The 17477-nt window shown below is 34.6% G+C and overlaps 1 protein-coding gene across 3 annotated transcripts in view; it reads right to left on the bottom strand.

The window, feature by feature from the left end:
* Positions 1–17477, bottom strand: part of LRPPRC (leucine rich pentatricopeptide repeat containing) — a 93643-nt gene that overhangs the window by 37155 nt on the left and 39011 nt on the right. For all 3 annotated transcript variants that reach the window (XM_068939659.1, XM_068939658.1, XM_068939660.1), the window contains exons 21-25: positions 16531–16661; positions 15023–15108; positions 13199–13403; positions 5433–5557; positions 4682–4788 (exon numbers count right to left, since the gene is read on the bottom strand). In XM_068939659.1, coding sequence (XP_068795760.1) covers positions 4682–4788; positions 5433–5557; positions 13199–13403; positions 15023–15108; positions 16531–16661 — 654 coding nt within the window. The remainder of the gene's footprint in view (positions 1–4681; positions 4789–5432; positions 5558–13198; positions 13404–15022; positions 15109–16530; positions 16662–17477) is intronic.

Genomic DNA, 17477 nt, shown 5'->3' with positions numbered 1-17477 from the left:
AAAGATATTAACTGTTTTTTGCCCTTTTTTTTTTTTTAAATGTTCCAAGAAAAGAGGTAACATCCACATTTAAAAAAAAAAAAACAGTTTATGAAGTATTTTTGGCTCATGTTAAAGAAAAGAGAATCTTTCAAGGTAGTAGATAATTCCGCATACAGATAATGTCTAAAGATACAGGAAGTCAGCTGCCCTTGCAAGAGATGATCTAAAGAGTGATACACAATATTAGGATGATGTTTTTATCTAAAAGAGACTGAAATTACTTGATTCATGTAAGTCTTCAGGAAGATAAAGAATTCTAGAATAGTTCTAATTTTATATACCTTTTAAAGTATCCTTTTAAGGAAAGGATATCTAAAGAGATGGACAGGATTATCTAAAGAGATAGGGCCAGGGAAGTTTTAGGGAGCTGCTGCCAGTCAGGAGAACTTGAACTTTTGGATGCAGGTGTTTTCAGTATTGTACAACCTTAACACAGATGCTGTTAGCAGTGCTGCCTACACCATCACTGGAATACTAGCCTGCAGAGGTTTTGTTCTATGTTTGCATTACATTGCCATTCCAAAACCTAGCTACCACTAAATTTGCACATTTATAAAGGAAGTTCAGAGGAAAGCGTTTCAACTAGTTCAGTCATCACAACAGATTAAAAATTACACGAAGAGGTTGACCAACTCTTCTACTGCAAGCAATAAAAAAAATTAATAATGTAAGATTAAACATTCATTAACTACTTTCTTCTTCTGTTTTCTTTCGTTGGAGTTCTGATATTGCAGGTTTTTTGGGTTTTGGTTTTTTTAAGAGGGACATCATATATGAATATATAAATCTTTGATAGTTCACTTACTTCTACTTTGGATCTCTTGCAGTTACCCTGTACTTCTGACAGAGACTGATTTCAACTACAAATGGATTCATCACTGGTTCAGAACTTTGCATATTTTAGTCACAGGTGTCAAGTGTTCATTTTTACTTCATGAAAACATAGTCCAGACTCTCCCTAAGCAGATTCTAAGCACTGCTTGCTTGAACCTCTGCTGCAGGACTGCTGGAGTACTCAACTATATATAAATCTTGTGCTGCTACCAGAAAGAGCCAAGAGTATTCTAGACTATAATGTGGCTTAACTACACGCAAATTTAGAGAATATTTTGACAATAGGACTGATGATGAACAATAAACAAAGACAGGGTAAATCTAGAAATATCATCACAACAGCTGCAAGTACGAGCTCACAGTGCAAAATTCAGAGATGACTTAACAGCTAAGTTCGGACACAAAACTACTGTTTTAGGTAATGAAATCCTAACTCTTCACACAGCATACAAGGAAAATAACAGATTAATGGTAGATTTTCTACAGTAGTGTAATATTTCCTTTTTCATTTCCTCCTCTCCTGAGTGACCTTCTCAACAGTCCAGCCTTCAACCATCAGCTAGATGAGTCAAAAAAAAAAAAAAAAAAAAAAAAGCAAAAGCAGCAGCCAACAACTGGTTAAGCACAAGGGAACTCCAATTTCCCAGTTCTGGCAACAGGGAAAAAGCTATGGTTTGGATAGCAAATAGAGGGATTTGGGTCTAGAAAATTCCCTTATATTTTACATATCAGGCTTATGACAAGAGTACTGGACCAAGAAATTCTTCCTTACTCCAGGTTCTACTACTGTATTTACCAGCTCTGGAGCAACACATATGAAAAACTACACCAGATCTCTCTCCCTGAGAAAATTTGGTTAGATGATACCAAAATAAGACAACATTTTAGAAGATAACAGATAAAGAAAATATTTTTATGGAATGTACTTTTGTCCCAATTGCATTTAATGAAATTTCCCCTCTGTTTGCAGGATTTTCTTGTAGTCTATAGTTTCAACATATTTAGTTAAAACCACAATGTATTCACTCCCCCCCTCCCCCCCCCCCCCGAGAAACCTGAAAAACAAAACTGAAGAAAAAAGGCAACTAAACTGCAATTTTCAAGGCTGGATCTGATGACAAGAAAAGTTTTCCTGTGCAATTCTAAGGGGAAGAAAATTGCACACAACCTCATGGTAAGGGGCAAGAAAAGAGATGTACCATCTGTTTGGATAAGATCACCTTTGAAGGACTCATGAGAAAAGCTGACTTATCAGTTGAGGTACAACTGAGAACTGAAGATTAAATCATGCTTGGACACACTACTGCACCCAATCTCCTCTTCACACAGACCTTTCAATAACGCTTGTTCCCAGTGGAAAGCAAGCGGGCACCTTCCAGCACATCCTTCTACCAGCAGAGCTTCAAGGGCTGATGAATCTCCAGGCATGGCTAGATTAAAAGACTTAGGTGCATTTTTTGCCTATCTCTTTCCTCTTTTCTATCCCCCTTAATTGCCTTTTACTCTACCATTCTCTGCTTAGTCCTGCTGTCCTTCCAAGCCTATTCAGCAGCCAGTTGCGTCCCCAGATCTTTTAGCCTTCTTGCTATGACAATCTTCTGCAAGATGAGCTTATATACATGCATGAGTAACACATTTGTTACCAGATCATGTAAGTACACAACTCTGTGACCTGAATTTTATAATCTCACTCAAATCTTCCCCTTTTTTCATTCCTACTATTGTCACTCAGTTGTATTTTACTGGAGATTGAGACTTAAGTTATTTGTCTTAGCCCAGGGCCTTCGGCAGCAAATTTTTAAAAGCAGCAGCTGTCATTAACTTTCACTTAAGCATCCAGCGTACATCTGATTTCTACAAACGGCAAGAGTAGGCTGAGGCACTGGTCTCCACTGAGTAAGACCCCATTTAACAGATCATATCCTCCATAGTCTTTGTTCCTTAGTTCCTAAAGGAGCCATCTTCCAGCTTCACTACTAACCCTTTGGATGCTCTTATAACAAATGACATTACTAAGATCAGTTGACCACCATAATCAGCAGCACACAATAGAACTACATGTAGAAAGATAATCTGTGCCTAATATGCAGCAACAACTTCTAAAAATAGAAAGCAGTCCCAGCTTTAGTCACCTTTGCTAAATACTATTTCACATGAAAAAAAAAAAAACAGAGAAATAATCTGTCATGACCAACAAGAGAAGGAATTTGATTGCAGAAACCACTGGATTAGAAAAAAGAATAAACATACACTTGGGACTCCATCTTCCATATTATACATACTAAGGCTTCAACATTAATATAATCTCCCAATGAAAACAAACAAGAGCAAACAGTAAACTTGTGTCTGGGTTAAAACAATAAAAAGCTACTTGCTGCTTCAGCAAAATACCAATTTTAAGAATCATTTTTTAAGAATCATTTTTTCTTTGATAATACTTAACATATAACAATATGTTGTAATATATAGCCCATAATATATTATGTGCTATGTTTTAAGTGTATTTATTTTATACATAGTTCATTTTTTGACACTATCTACTGGTAAAATACATGCACAATTTTCCTAGGCAAATTCCTGTATTCCAAATAATTCAGGAATTCAGAACATCTTCCCAACACCATATACAAAGCTCAATTTCAGACTTTATGGAAGCTAAGTAAGACCAGGAAATCCTAATCTAAAGAGTATAAAAAGTGAAGCAAGAGAGTCAAACTTATAAAAAATAAAACCTGTCATCTTCCGTTAGATAGTAATATTTGTATTCTTCTAGATTGTTAAGACTTCATGAGGTCCAAAAAGCCCTCTCAAAACAAAATATCAATGTCTGCCTTCAGAAGTGCTTAGCATTTTTTTTGGCAGAACGTTATTGTTCCAGCATAGGCCAGCAAGGAGATCCTCAAAGATTTTTTTAAATGCAAGAATTCTACTGAATAGTAATTCAAATAAGTATAACTAGTACCTCAAATATTTTTAAGTGAATTAGGAAAAAAAAATTACTTTGTCATAGGAAGGAAAAAATAGACAAAAAAATAGGTCAGAGTTGTATGTACATAATACAAAAATTAGGAGGACAAAGTATTGACTCTCTGCAAGATCCCTCCTCCCACACATTAACCGGAAAACTTATGCAGCATTTAAAAACATACAACTGTGTTAAGAAGAAAAATAATCACAATCTGGGCAGACTCTGCAGCTGCCCCTTTGACTTATCAATTTCAGCAAGCACAATTTCAATCAAGCCTAGATAAAATATACTAATCCTAAATAGACCAAGTTTGTCACCTACCACTTCCTATAAGCTGCTTACTATACTGAAAAAGAGAGAGAGAAGAAATGCTAAATTAAATGCCACACAGTAGCAGACAGCACTTGTTTGGCTGATTAACTTGTAGACAAGCATTACAAATAAATCTGAGCATGGTCTGCAGCAAATTAAATTCCAGTGCTTTTAAGAACAAAGAATTCCTTCGGAAAGAGGATTAGCAACTTTACACCCAGGAATGCCAGTTTAATTTAATTGTTCCACAATCCGATATTTAATATGCAAATATCATTTTGATATATAACAGTGAATTTGACAAAGTAAGGAAACAATTTCAATATACAACCAGACTTTCTCTCTTCTGAACTGTAATTATACACAATAAAGCTGGTCGAGTTTTTTTTTCCCCCCTCCATTACTGGGATTGAATTCTATTAACATGAATCAGAACAAGTCTAATTAAAGGTTAAAAACTTTAAATGTTTCTAATTAAGAGTCTAAATAGCTGCACAGTTAGAGTACTGTAGTTAAAAATCCCACCTCAATAACCTTCCTGGCCTCTTTGTATTTTCCTGTTTGCAAGAAGGCAAAGAAGAGATCATAAAGGGCCATCATGTCACCATATTCTCTGCTTATAAAATCTGAAACTGAAGAGAGAGTAAAACTCATTAATTTACTCAATATATTGAAACATTTTAACATGTAGCAGACATTAATAGTGAGATTCACCAAGCATCACAAAACTCCAAGAATAACCTATAAGGAAACAAACTTTGCAATGTTAAGATGAATTACAACATATTACAGAATCCATTGTAGTTTGGTGGTTGAGCATATATTTTTTTTTTTTTTGGCTTATCAGCACTGTATTTTGTAGTTATTACAGTCAAAAGAATTAGGCAGGCTATACATTGGCATTCTCTACTTGTGCAGAGTAAGGATTTCTCAACTCCACAACTATTTTAGAAACAAATGTGAAAAAGTTGTTTCGTAATAGTAATATGTAGATAGATACACATTAGTGCTAATATGTATTAGCACTAATGATCATTACTGATAGCTTGATGCTCTATTATCTAAACTTCAGGATTCTGTATATTTAAAATTAATATGAATTTTCAACCTGAAGAAAAGAACGTAGGCATCATTTACCTGCTTTAAGATTACATATATGCACACATGCAATTTTTCTTTCTTTCAGTCGAAAGAAATGATATATAGATCATGGAAGAAAAACCTCCAAAAATATTCTATATGCCCAACAGACAAGATCTGACTATATGCAACTAACCCTTTTGCAGAAGATCAGCATCTCCTTTCTCTATCAGTCTACAGTAGATGTTATGAAGCTGAAGAATTTTACCATGCTTCTTATAACAGTCCATTAAAGCTTCCAGAGCTGCAGGCATGTCATCCCTTGTAGAATGAAACAAAATACAAGAATAAAAACAACTAAATATTTCAGAAACAAAATTTAAAAGGAGCGGTGCATGCTGAATGTACTTTTGTCTTGAAAATTTCAAGAAAAATTCATGTAGAAGTATATAATACAAAAGTGTTTTTTTAAATACACCACGGTTACTTTTAAATTGTAATATGAATTTACAATTAAATTCATTTTTTATGGTAAATTGCTACAGGTAAAGTTGTTGTTGTTGGCTTCTTTTTTTTTTTTTTTCACACATCCAATACCATGCATGCTAGATAGCCACAGACATGAAAAAAGAACTACAGTTTTATCCTCAAACCTCTTAACTGTATAATTTCGAGTGCATGACCACTGCTCACTACAAACTGATTACCATCAAAAGGTTTCAATGATACATATGTAGTTGTATTTGATTTTCAAAGTAAAATTCTTAAGTTCGACCATGTACTATTTTAACAAACTAATGACTCTAGGGCAATTTCAGTTTATATTTAAGACTTCTGTTTTGATTTTAATAAATAGTATTGTGCACCTTAAATTACCTCCAAATGTCTCTGTTTAGACATTTTCAGTTTTCAAGTACTTTGAAATTTATCCACAGCATTTTTGAGCATAGAACTGAACAAACAGACATAAACCACCTAGGCAGACCCTTCTTGAAAGGATTCCAACCCAATCTAAAACAACAGAGGACAATAAGTAAAACAGTGGTAATTTGTGAAGTTATTCTTTGAAAGAGAAGATTTAAATTTAAATGAATCAAACTGAGAAGACATACACAAACTGTACTAAGTAGCCATAAATCAGTAAGACTTCATTTTAGATTTCAGAAGTCTTATGAAATGGTGGTGGAAATAGGCAAGGAAAAAAAAAAAATCACTTAATAGCAGCAGCTAAAGGCCGTAAAAAAAAAACTGACTCGAAATGATGATTTTGAATTCCTGAAGCAAATTTATTATCAATCAACTCAACCCTAAATTAAAATATTACTGTCAAAATAAGTCAAATTCAGATATCTCTCCTTCATGTTCTAATTTCTTCTGCAGCACAAATTTTGCTTTTTCAAAGAATGAACTACTAACTGGACTACTATAAACTATCTTCATCTGGAAAAATATTTCCAAATTAAGAGTAAAACATAGAATAATTAATTTTATTCAATAATACTGACATTCTGAAAATGAGCCTAAGATGATGGATTTCTACCTTATCCCCCTTACTGAGCCCTGTTTACAGTGCATCTCCTGGCACCCCATAGAGTCATTTGAATTTTTGTCATTTGGGGTGAAGACTAAATTACAGGTTAATTTCAAAACTGCAAGTAGATGTTGCAGGCTAGATTACTGTCATAAAGGAGAAATACCATGGTAGTTACCATAGACGGATATAAAGCTTTATATAATCAGTATTTTTCTCCTGCTTTAGATGTGAGTTCAGATAATACCTTAAAAAACAGTTTTACAGAAAACTGCTCAGCTTCTAAGAAGGCACAACAACATTTATACATTCAAATTAAAGTTTTCACTGATAAATTTAGCTTTTCAGATTGATGCTCAAACTGCCATAGCATTGTCTCAGTTGTATTCCTAGAGGATTAAAGTGACTGTTTTTAGGTCAAAGCTATCAATAAATGAATGAGTAATTGGAATGTCAGTCAAACGGAAACATTAAGAGTTTTCTAGACTAAATGTATACTTCTGAAGGCATTTATACTGTATGCACAGGGAAAAAAGTCAGTAAAGGACTGATATAACAAAAACAGAAATATTGTTCTTGTTACTGGTACTTACTGCTCAAAGGTGCACAAATAGGTCTGCATTTAAGGAGGTCAGTGTATTACGCACCAATTTACAAGACTTTTTTGGGAATCTACAGAAATCTGATACATTTGTTCAGCTGTATTCAGGCAACCAACCATCCACCCAACAGTTTATTAGAGAACAGCATTTATAAAACAGATAAATTATAAAAACGGCAACAAATACCTATAAACCCATAAAAGGTGTGGAAGTTCAGTCTTTAAAAAGAAACTGTTTACTACCACTGAAAGGATAAAAAGAATCAAGTTTATGTTTAATATGATTTACTCAAACTGCAATATTTTTTAACTGTCACAAACTGCAATTAATTCCAACGCATGCGAGTACGGTACTAACAACTATTCCTATAAAAGCTTTCACAATACGGTTAGAAAAGTCCAATGACAATTAGGAATTCACCGTAGGCTTCAAATTTCAAGTACAGATAAAATTTTAATTTGTTTCATGTTATCAGTCACAAACTAAAAAAAAAAAAAAATGCACAAAAAGAATTTCCATAGTTTAACAAAATGCTATTGAGACATGAAGATACTAAGCTAATAAACAGTCAAACATTTCAACATGTTTGGCAAACTTTCTATGGAAACTTATGCACGGCAAATGCCTTCTTCTCTCCCAAAAATATCACTAACTGGGTTAAATGCCTGGTCCAGAATTACTGTTTAACTAATACAGATCAAGTCACAAAAGAAATAAAGCCCTAACCATATACTCATAGCCATGCTGGGAAAACCTGGCTTCCAAAGGCAGTCTGTACAAAATGGTATTTAAAATATGAAGACACATGAATCATGCTACACTTTGAGTGGGCTAGATACTACCACAGTCTTCTTTCAATTACTCACAAATATAATCTGTTCAGGGTTAGTACCTGTTATGCTTAAAGATTTTATATATTTTAAATGAGTATGTTTTAATTGGGGGGGGGAAGATATGCTATTATTTTCTAATGACAGGAGGAGCTTCAGTCATTACTGTATTATGCTCGACCCTTACACAAACAGCAAAGAGTCCTAATTTGTCTTCATTTTTCAACTAAGCCGAATCTACAGATAAGATTACAAAAGTTTTTTGGATACACTTAGTTTCTATTTAGGATGCCTTTGAAGTCCTAGATACTACAGGCACAATCGTGCAGACTATTTGCATGGGCAATTTTACTCACACGCAGTAAAGCTATCTGAATAGACAAAATTATTCGGATGTCTCAGTGTTTGCAGAACATGCTCAATAGCAAGACTGGATACAACATCCATGGATGTAACATCGTCCTTCAATTTCGACAAGCCACTCCCCTCTTGCTTCAGGAATGCAGCACTAAATCTAACCCTTTTAATAGTAATAAACAACTTTCCCAACCAGAGAGTCTGCCTGATAAAAATAAGACTCCAAATATTGATTTTAATTGGAATGAAGTGCTGCAACATTATGCATAAAGCTTTAGTGAAGTGGCAATTTACCTAAGGGGTTTACTGATTGAAAAGCTCTCAAACCTGAAATCACTAGAGAGGTAGAAAGAAAAAAGGGACTCTCTGGGGTGGGGGTGGTGGGTAGACTGGTAAAACAAATCCCTCTCTACAAATCTGAAGCAGATGTTAGTGTGGAGGGAAATCAATTCAGCAAGGTACAATCAGCTTTACAAAAATTATTCTGTTAAAAGAGAACGGGCTCTTGAAAGAGCTAAATGTTTTTTCTGTTCATTTGCTATACTAAGGAATCTTCAAGGAGACTGGTGTTGCAATTACAACTAATCCTCCCCAAAAAATTAACTGTGTTGAAGGCTTTGTAATTTCCCTAGGTACAATTTAGCTGTCACTTACTTTAAAATTTACTCAAACATGCGTTCCGAACAGCACTAACTTCACATGTCAAGTGCTTTCCAGCCAATTGAGTCTAAACTGGAAGTCGGTGTTAAACAACTGAATGATTAGACAAGATAGCTCATTTCCCTGCTCTTTTGTTCAGAATAAAATGCCACATTTACATTATCAGACTCAACAGGATTTTCTGTCAGAGGGAGAAAAAACCCTAGTGAACACTGTCCGTACTAAGCACATGAAGCCTGTCATTTACCAATCATCCTTCAAAAAGCAATAGCCATGAATGTAACTTAATTACGACCCAATGATCCTTGACGAAAAATCATCTTATCACTGTCCTGTCCCCATAGGGCAAATGAGACACTTTTGTCCTTTGGCACTGATGATGCTAAATTCCTAATTGCAATAATGGAGTAAGAGAGCCAAACATCCTTAATTTCATTGCAGCATTTAAAGAGTTTTAATGCAAATATTTGAAATAAAGCTGCTAAAAGTGAGAAAAAACTGTCTCCAGTATAGACAATTTTTTCCTAAAGTTAACAACTAATTTTAAAAGGGGACTATTCTTAAAAGTAAATTTAAAAGCCAATCAACTTTTGTGCATTACAGAATCATTTCAAACAAAATCACACATATATTTAACTCTGTGCAATCAAGACAAAGAAATTGTCAAGGCACCAGATTCACACTATAGCCACACATGCACTACATGAGAAACTTAATAAACGTAGGTTTATATAAAATTAATCACAAATCAGTGCTTTAATGGACAGAGTATTAAAATGCATTCATCATTTTTTAAAGAAATACAATCTAGTTATATCCTTCCGACCTTTTAAAATATTCACTACTTGTGTTTACTGACTTCAGCTACAGAATATTTTATTCATACGGGCTGTAACGTTTTCATATTTAGTTTTCATGCAAGCTTTCTTCCATCTGCTAAGAGCACTTCTGTTCACTATAGTGTACGTATAAATTTCAAACATCGAGTTGCTTGTTTCTTTAATCTCAGAGGTTATACGGTACAAGGAGAGCACAAACAAGCTTATGTCCATGAAAAGACAGGAACTGCATCAAGTTTTTAAAATGTGTATTCATATTTTTGGTTGCGTATAAGTTGGCTTGTGCAGCTGTCTTGGAAGGAAAAAAAAATAATCAGCAGGTATTGCATCTGTTTAATTTTCTTCTCCTGTAAATAAAGATTACCAAAGTACTGTATAGCACAGGAGCAGATTAGCTTCACCAAACTCTTCAGGTTTGTAAATCTGCTTGTATTTGAACAGGTTTCCCCTGAGAGTTGAAACAGAAGGTAAAGACAAAACCCACTACCCTTAAAACCAAAAGAATATTCATTTGGCATAGGTAACACTGCCTTTTCCCATTATCAACACTTGGGAGAACCAGTTCAAAAATAAGACAAAGTGTAAGCTCTTCATATTCTTGTAGATTTTAAAAAGCTTGCTCAAAGTTAAGTCTCCAATTTTTTTTGTCACACTATCCAAGGCAGGTTTATCATCTTGGATGACAGACCAAGACTTCACATGTGGACTGCCTCATCATCTTTTTCTGCAATTTCACCATTTCTTGAGAAATTGGTTCAGACTCATGAATAAAAAATCATACAACTGAGGGCAGTTGATTTTATTTTTCCATGTAAATTTAAGGAAAAAAATAAGTGAGAATGATTTCTTTCTCTAGTTATTTAAGTTAAATATTTCTCAAAATGTCAAAGGCAAAGTGTCCATTCTAGCAGAATACTAAACTTGGTAATCTTTCGTCAACTTACTACTTTTCCATGTTTTATTGCAAATTGTCACTTTTAACATGCACTAGGATGTCACGAGAATTTCCGACTCTTCCTGAGTACAGCCAAAGCAGTACCTGTAAACATTTTAGACCTATGCCTCTTGAAGAAAATCAGAGATTCTCTTATAAGCAATTTAAAAGTTAAATTTGAAATAAATAAAGAAAGCAAAACACTAGCATAACCACTTCTATGGAACAGGAAAAAAATCCCAGAGCCAATTTCAGATGCAAGCTGAAGACCTGCAGCTAAGTGACATTTTCATGCGATTCTTGAGCTGTAGAACGGCAAATAGCAGAGCGCTGCTGCTGGAAATGACTAACACTTATTTCAGTCGGTCAACTTTCAAAAACTTCTATGTTCTCCAACAGAAAAATCAGTGAAATTCAGTTATTTCCCCCAAGCAAACTATGCTTTCCTTTCCCAGAAAAAGCTTTCCTTTCTGTTCAGCCTAATGTTAGAGACGAAGCAAGATCTCTCTACTCGTAAGAAGGGGAAAAAAAACCCACATGAAATGAACTTACTTCATATTGTATTTATATATATGATATTCACTAAGAATTATACAGGTGACTACCAACGACTTGCAGCCAAACACTTGCATAGTGCGAAATTAATTCCTCCTAACAGTCTTGTCTCATCAAAAGTTTTTTTCCCCCCTCAAGTTTTACCAGTTTTAAAAACCTAAAATAACATGGAATCAGCACTCTTTACTGTTCCCCTTTGCATCTACACGTGATCACGCCTTTCTTTATATCATCATATACTAGTTCTCAAGCGAGATAAATTCAGTAGTACCATGTACAACTCTGCATGTCAACGTGCATAAACTAATTATATAAAATGCAACCGCTCTTACTACATGTTACAAAGCATAATATCATACATTTTTCTGGCACATTGGTTACATATGACTGAATTTAAACTACTTTCATAATCATCTGCCTCATGTTGTGATCTAGCCAAGGCAGTGCTGCTGACTGAAAAGGTGTACACTATACATTCATAACCATGGATCAATTCATTGAAATACTGTTTGTAAAAGAAAACGCACATGCAGCCAACAGGAGTTTGTGGCACTGTGACAAATATTTTGAATAAAAAAAAAATGTAAGACCTTGCATGCCCCGAACATTGAGAAGAATTAAAAATCTAGATCTCTGTGTGTTGTTAACAGAGAAACATCAACATGCATCTTTGAGGCTGCCTTGCATATACGATACCATGAAAAGTTCACTAATTTCATAGGTATTATATTTAAAATTAAGTCAAAGAACCACGCCTGAAATACATGAACCAAACTGGAAGAGATTGATCAGTTACACTAAGCTATAAGAGATTAAAATCTAACAGCTACAGAAATGACACGCTAAGAAAAAATAGATAGTGCATTTGGTAGAGAAAGTGAAAAGGGTTTCTTGCCTCAGTTTCAATAAGACAGTTCATTCCTTCACTAATTCAAATATCCTGCATCTCAATGAAAAAGTTACTTAAAGGAACATGCCACAAGGAATTATGGATACCCCTTGCCAGAATGAGTATATGGACCTCCTTTCCCTGTACCAAAGGTATGAATGTAAAAACCACCACAATAGCCAAACAAGACAGTTCTTTCCTTGAACTTTAAATTCAGCAATACAGTGGTCTTCTGGTACTAACATCAGATTATTTGAATAATTATGTGAATTAAGAATACTTCAGTGTCCAAAAAGCGCCCTCCAATTCATCTAAGATCTACTGCACTGTACAGCAAAATCATGCTGTTTTGACTGAAAAACACATACTTCTTAACCACAAGAGCTGAGACTATACACACACTATACTCTGATTAGCTATCTCGTCAAACAGAATTTAAAAGTTCAGCTTTAGAAACAACTAATTTGTAAGCGTATTTCAGTATATAACCACATTATCTCTGACACGTCCATAAAACACAGCTGTAGCTCCCACAGATACCATGATGTGGCGTATATAACTGATGAAAATTCTGCCTAACTTACGAAAACATACTCATTCATCACAGCATTTCTAGCTCACTTAAACTTAAAACATGTGGGTGCATGTGCATGCTTATGTACGTGAGCACTTTCAAACGTGAATGTGCCGCTCCGTACGTCATATACCGCTCATATAATGTAAATAAATATAACTCATTTCATCTTAAGCCCAAACATAGCTTACTTTTCAAGGTGAACTGTAATCAGAGGAGAATACAGGACAGCAGTTCTTGCCAACCCAAGGGTCACAATGGTCTCATGTAATCGATTCACTGTTTCAACTTCACCTCGCATGGCTGCAGCATTAAGAATGCGGAAAAAAGATGCAACTGTTCTATCTGTGATAGGAACATCCTTCTCTTTCATCTCCTTTAGAACATTAATAGCATCTACAATGAAACAACACAAAAGACCTTTAGGTAATTTCATGTAGGGAAAACAAACTGCTATTAAAACAGCATTTCAAACCCAGCAGGAATGTAAATTCTGGCGTATAATGCCGATTTCAAGTTAATTACTACTTGCATTTCTAAACGAGACTACAATTATAAATCCACAATAGCATGGTTTTATCATTTTGCTGCAACTTTGACTACAAATTATAGATAGGAACCGTGTGCCCACTCTGCACCACATAACCCTGTACAGTCTGCCCTATAGCTGCAAGATTCTACTAAATGGATGCTTTTATCGTTCAATGCTAACATCTGCTAAATCACTCCATTGTTTCTTCAGCAGATGGCTTGTCACGAGGCCAGATAATAAAGATATGTTTACACTGTATATACAGCCAGACTAATGGTCTGATACCGATAGGGCCTGTTTGCTGTGTCGATACTAATTAGCCAAGGAGAGCCAATGAAAGCTTTCTAACAGACTGCATGTTAAAACATTAGGTTCATTAAGCTTCATTAGTAAGGCAGAAACAAACATTCTGGTATATGGAATAAGTGCATTTTTATAATGTTCTTAATTATTGCATAGAAGGAATGTTTTGACCACTTTACATTTGGCTACGTTTATGAATTGCTTTATTTTCAGAGGGATATTTGTGCTCTTAAAAGCAAGCTAATCTTTTCCAAATGCTTTAATGCAGAGGTGGTCATGATCTGATTTTTTATGATTTGGAAAAGGTCAGCTTTGTTGATTATTTTTCTAACAATAACCCTAATAAGTGGCCCAGACAAATTTCAAAAAGAGCTGACAAGAAAAATGCTGAATATTAACTTGTAATTTTATTGTATAGTGTTTTACATAAAATCATTACATTTTTGAATCTGGTCATGGGCCGTGTTCTTACTGTGTTAGGTCCTGCACAAAAACACAGAACTCAATATTTAGAATTATCTTTTAAAGTTGATTACAACCTGAAGTTTTAAAGATCAACAAAATCAGGAAAATTATAGAAGTTACATTATAATAAATTATAAAAAGTATAGAACAGCTTAATGCAAAGACCTAGAAATCCAAAAACAGGCATAGCTTGCAGGACATCCATTTACCGAAATTTACAGGCAGTTTGACTTTAAAATTCAATTAAAAAAATACGCAAAAAACACTAACAGAAAAATACATACTTCATAAAAAGTTAAATGATTTTTTGCAGTACTTGGCTCTTACAAGAAGGTTATGTTTATAGGTTTTATGTTCAGCCTTCAGACCTTCTTAAGCAAAAACAAAGCCATTAGTCTAGGCATATACGCAATTTGTGCCATAAGTCATGATCTTCAAACTCAATCCAAACAGCAATGCTAATAAAAACTAGCTGCAGAAATGCAAAAAGCACTGAGCTGTGCAAATGTAAATGACAAGCTTGCCAATCCATTAAAACTAATGGCCTGCACTGTCCAAGCATCTCTGGTTGAATTCACATGCAAATTTGTATGCAAAATGTTCAAGCACTTTGCAGGACATGATATACCATTAATATCAACTCACATTTTTCGTCCTGAGGCAAGATACCTTTATTACATAGCACAAATATATACAATGAAAGAAAATGGATTACCTTCTAGTCTGCCATGCTTTCCTAAGACCTCTACCAGAGCTACGTACTTGCCGGTGTCAAGAGCAACAGGTGAATTCTTAGGGAAACTAGAAATTAAGCGTGAAGAACTGTATCAACAGAAGTTTACATTCTTGGGATGATTCGGCTTAAATCTTTACTTTAAAAACTATATAACAAAAGAGCAGCATTAAGGGCTAGAAATTATAATACGCATTAAAGGAAAAATCTGATATGCTTTAAAAGACGTACCATTAAACTGCAATTTGAAAATATTTTCCACGCGCACGCACACTTGTCCTCCAAATCCCAAAACTTAAGGAATCTTTCAAAGACCCAAATGGCTTTATTACTTGTTTGGTAGTTGCTGCATAAGATAGGATAATTTCCCAGAAGCCTGAGAGGAAAATTCAGTCCACATGGATGGGGCAGGGCATTATTCTTTATTGAAGAGAGTAGGAAGCTACTCATCTACGGTAACAAATTAAAGGTTACTATCTGAATGTTGCTGCTACATATTTTTTTTCTTTTCCTGGAAGTTTTAAAATAATTTCTTTCGTTGCTTCTTCTTCTAATGTTTCAAAAGGTTACTGCTTAGCAATAAGCTAGGCTCAAGGCAGATCACTAAAAATATGCGCAACTGAAAGGAAGCTCCACTATACAACTCAATTTTACTGCATAAAAACTCACTGTGGGTATTGTGTAAGAGTGATAGTACAACTAAAATCAATGTAACATTACTGTGTATACAGAGTGATAAATTTCCTGATATTCACAGCTCAATCATTTTACGTGATTTCAAACACTAGCAAGGTTCTTTTCTGTAACGAGCCTATATCCTATTATAAAACTAAAGCAAATACTTTGCGTGTGCACACAGGAGAGAGAAAATCTGGACGCAACACATAACTTGTTTCATTCACCGTAGCATCAGATCGAATGGAGGCTTTCGAGGAAAGAAGAGGAAGGAGCAAATAGAAGGCTGATATTTAAGAGTTTGCTCCAGGACAAATCATGAATAGCATGTTTTAGCTGGGAGCTAATTTTCACAGCCAAGATATAAAGCTCTGAAATAAAAATTCAGAATGGAATGCTTGTTGACAGTCTTAAATATAATGTCACTTGAAAACACTGCCATTCTAAACACAATATAGGTGCAGTCTATTCTGAATACATTTTAGGTGCTATTCTAAAACACAATATAGGATCAGATTTTTTAAGCTAAACTTCAGTTTAGAAGCTACGTATATTTAGAAGAAACATACATAGCAATTTGCCCTCCTCCCTTTTTAAAGGCAATTAATGACCATACAAAATAGCTGTTTCTCATGTTCAATTATACAAAGCAAATTTCTTTCAACAAAAAAACTTGACTGTTTTAAATGCACGTACATTGGTGGGGAAAACTAATTAAAAATGGATGAGGGGGTTAATACTCAACCTACTTAATTCAACAAGGTCTGTGTATCAGCATAAATCTCTGTGACATGTTTCAGTGCCGGTGTACTTACACTTTTTCTTTCAGGTTCATTGCATCTTCTACATTATCATGTCGACAGCACAAATTTATTAAGGCTGCATAGCCACCGACAACCATGTCCGGTTCATATTTGGCTTTCACTTCAAGGGCTTTTTGCATATTCTAAAAAAGGAACAAAGCAAAGATATGAACTAGAGGAAAAGTCAATATGACATTATGAATCCTAGACTTTCAGTGTGCAGTTACGTGACTATTTTGGTGTTTTTAATAACAGAAGATCACGTTTGAAAATACAAAGCTATAATGGTCTAGCAAATATTCAGACCGAAGAGCTATTTTACAGAAACTTAGCTCTCCTTTTCTAAAATACCCTTTCAGTTAACTGGAAAGTAGATTTCAGAGTAAATTTTCTTGCTTTAGTTTACATTTCTAGTATGCTTTAATATTAGACATTTTTGCTCACTCACACACTAACACCATAAAAACACTAAAATAAATCTGTTTAGAATTCACAACAGTGATTTTTACCTGGTGCCCAGCCAAACATAAAACAAAATCACTTTTTAAAAAACAATAAACTAGTTAATGATCCCATGGATAGCTTTTTATTTTTTTCCCCTCCTCACATGTTCCTATTTATACACTAGACTACTCGGAACTTACAATGGTATTTGCTTCTAACCTTATTTCATATGCAAAATCATAAGATACAGGCAGTTAAGAATCACTGTTTATAAACCGTATTTTTAGAAACAGAATATTGCATGTTCATGACTGTTTTGGTTCTTACACATACAGCTGTATAGGCAGGCTCATACTGAACAAGAAACTGAACAAAAGTGTGGTGATACCCCACAAATTACAGACACACACTAAATGAATGTAAACTACAGCTGGACGCCTGCCGAATGAAGGCAAGAGACCCTTTATCTCAGAAGAGCTTTCCTCCTGCAGGAAAATGGAATTTCAATCCCTGCA

This window comes from Struthio camelus, chromosome 3 (assembly GCF_040807025.1).
Source record: "Struthio camelus isolate bStrCam1 chromosome 3, bStrCam1.hap1, whole genome shotgun sequence".
NCBI lineage: Eukaryota > Metazoa > Chordata > Aves > Struthioniformes > Struthionidae > Struthio > Struthio camelus.
Note: the sequence above shows the minus strand (reverse complement) of the source record. Positions and strands in the feature narration are given on the sequence as shown.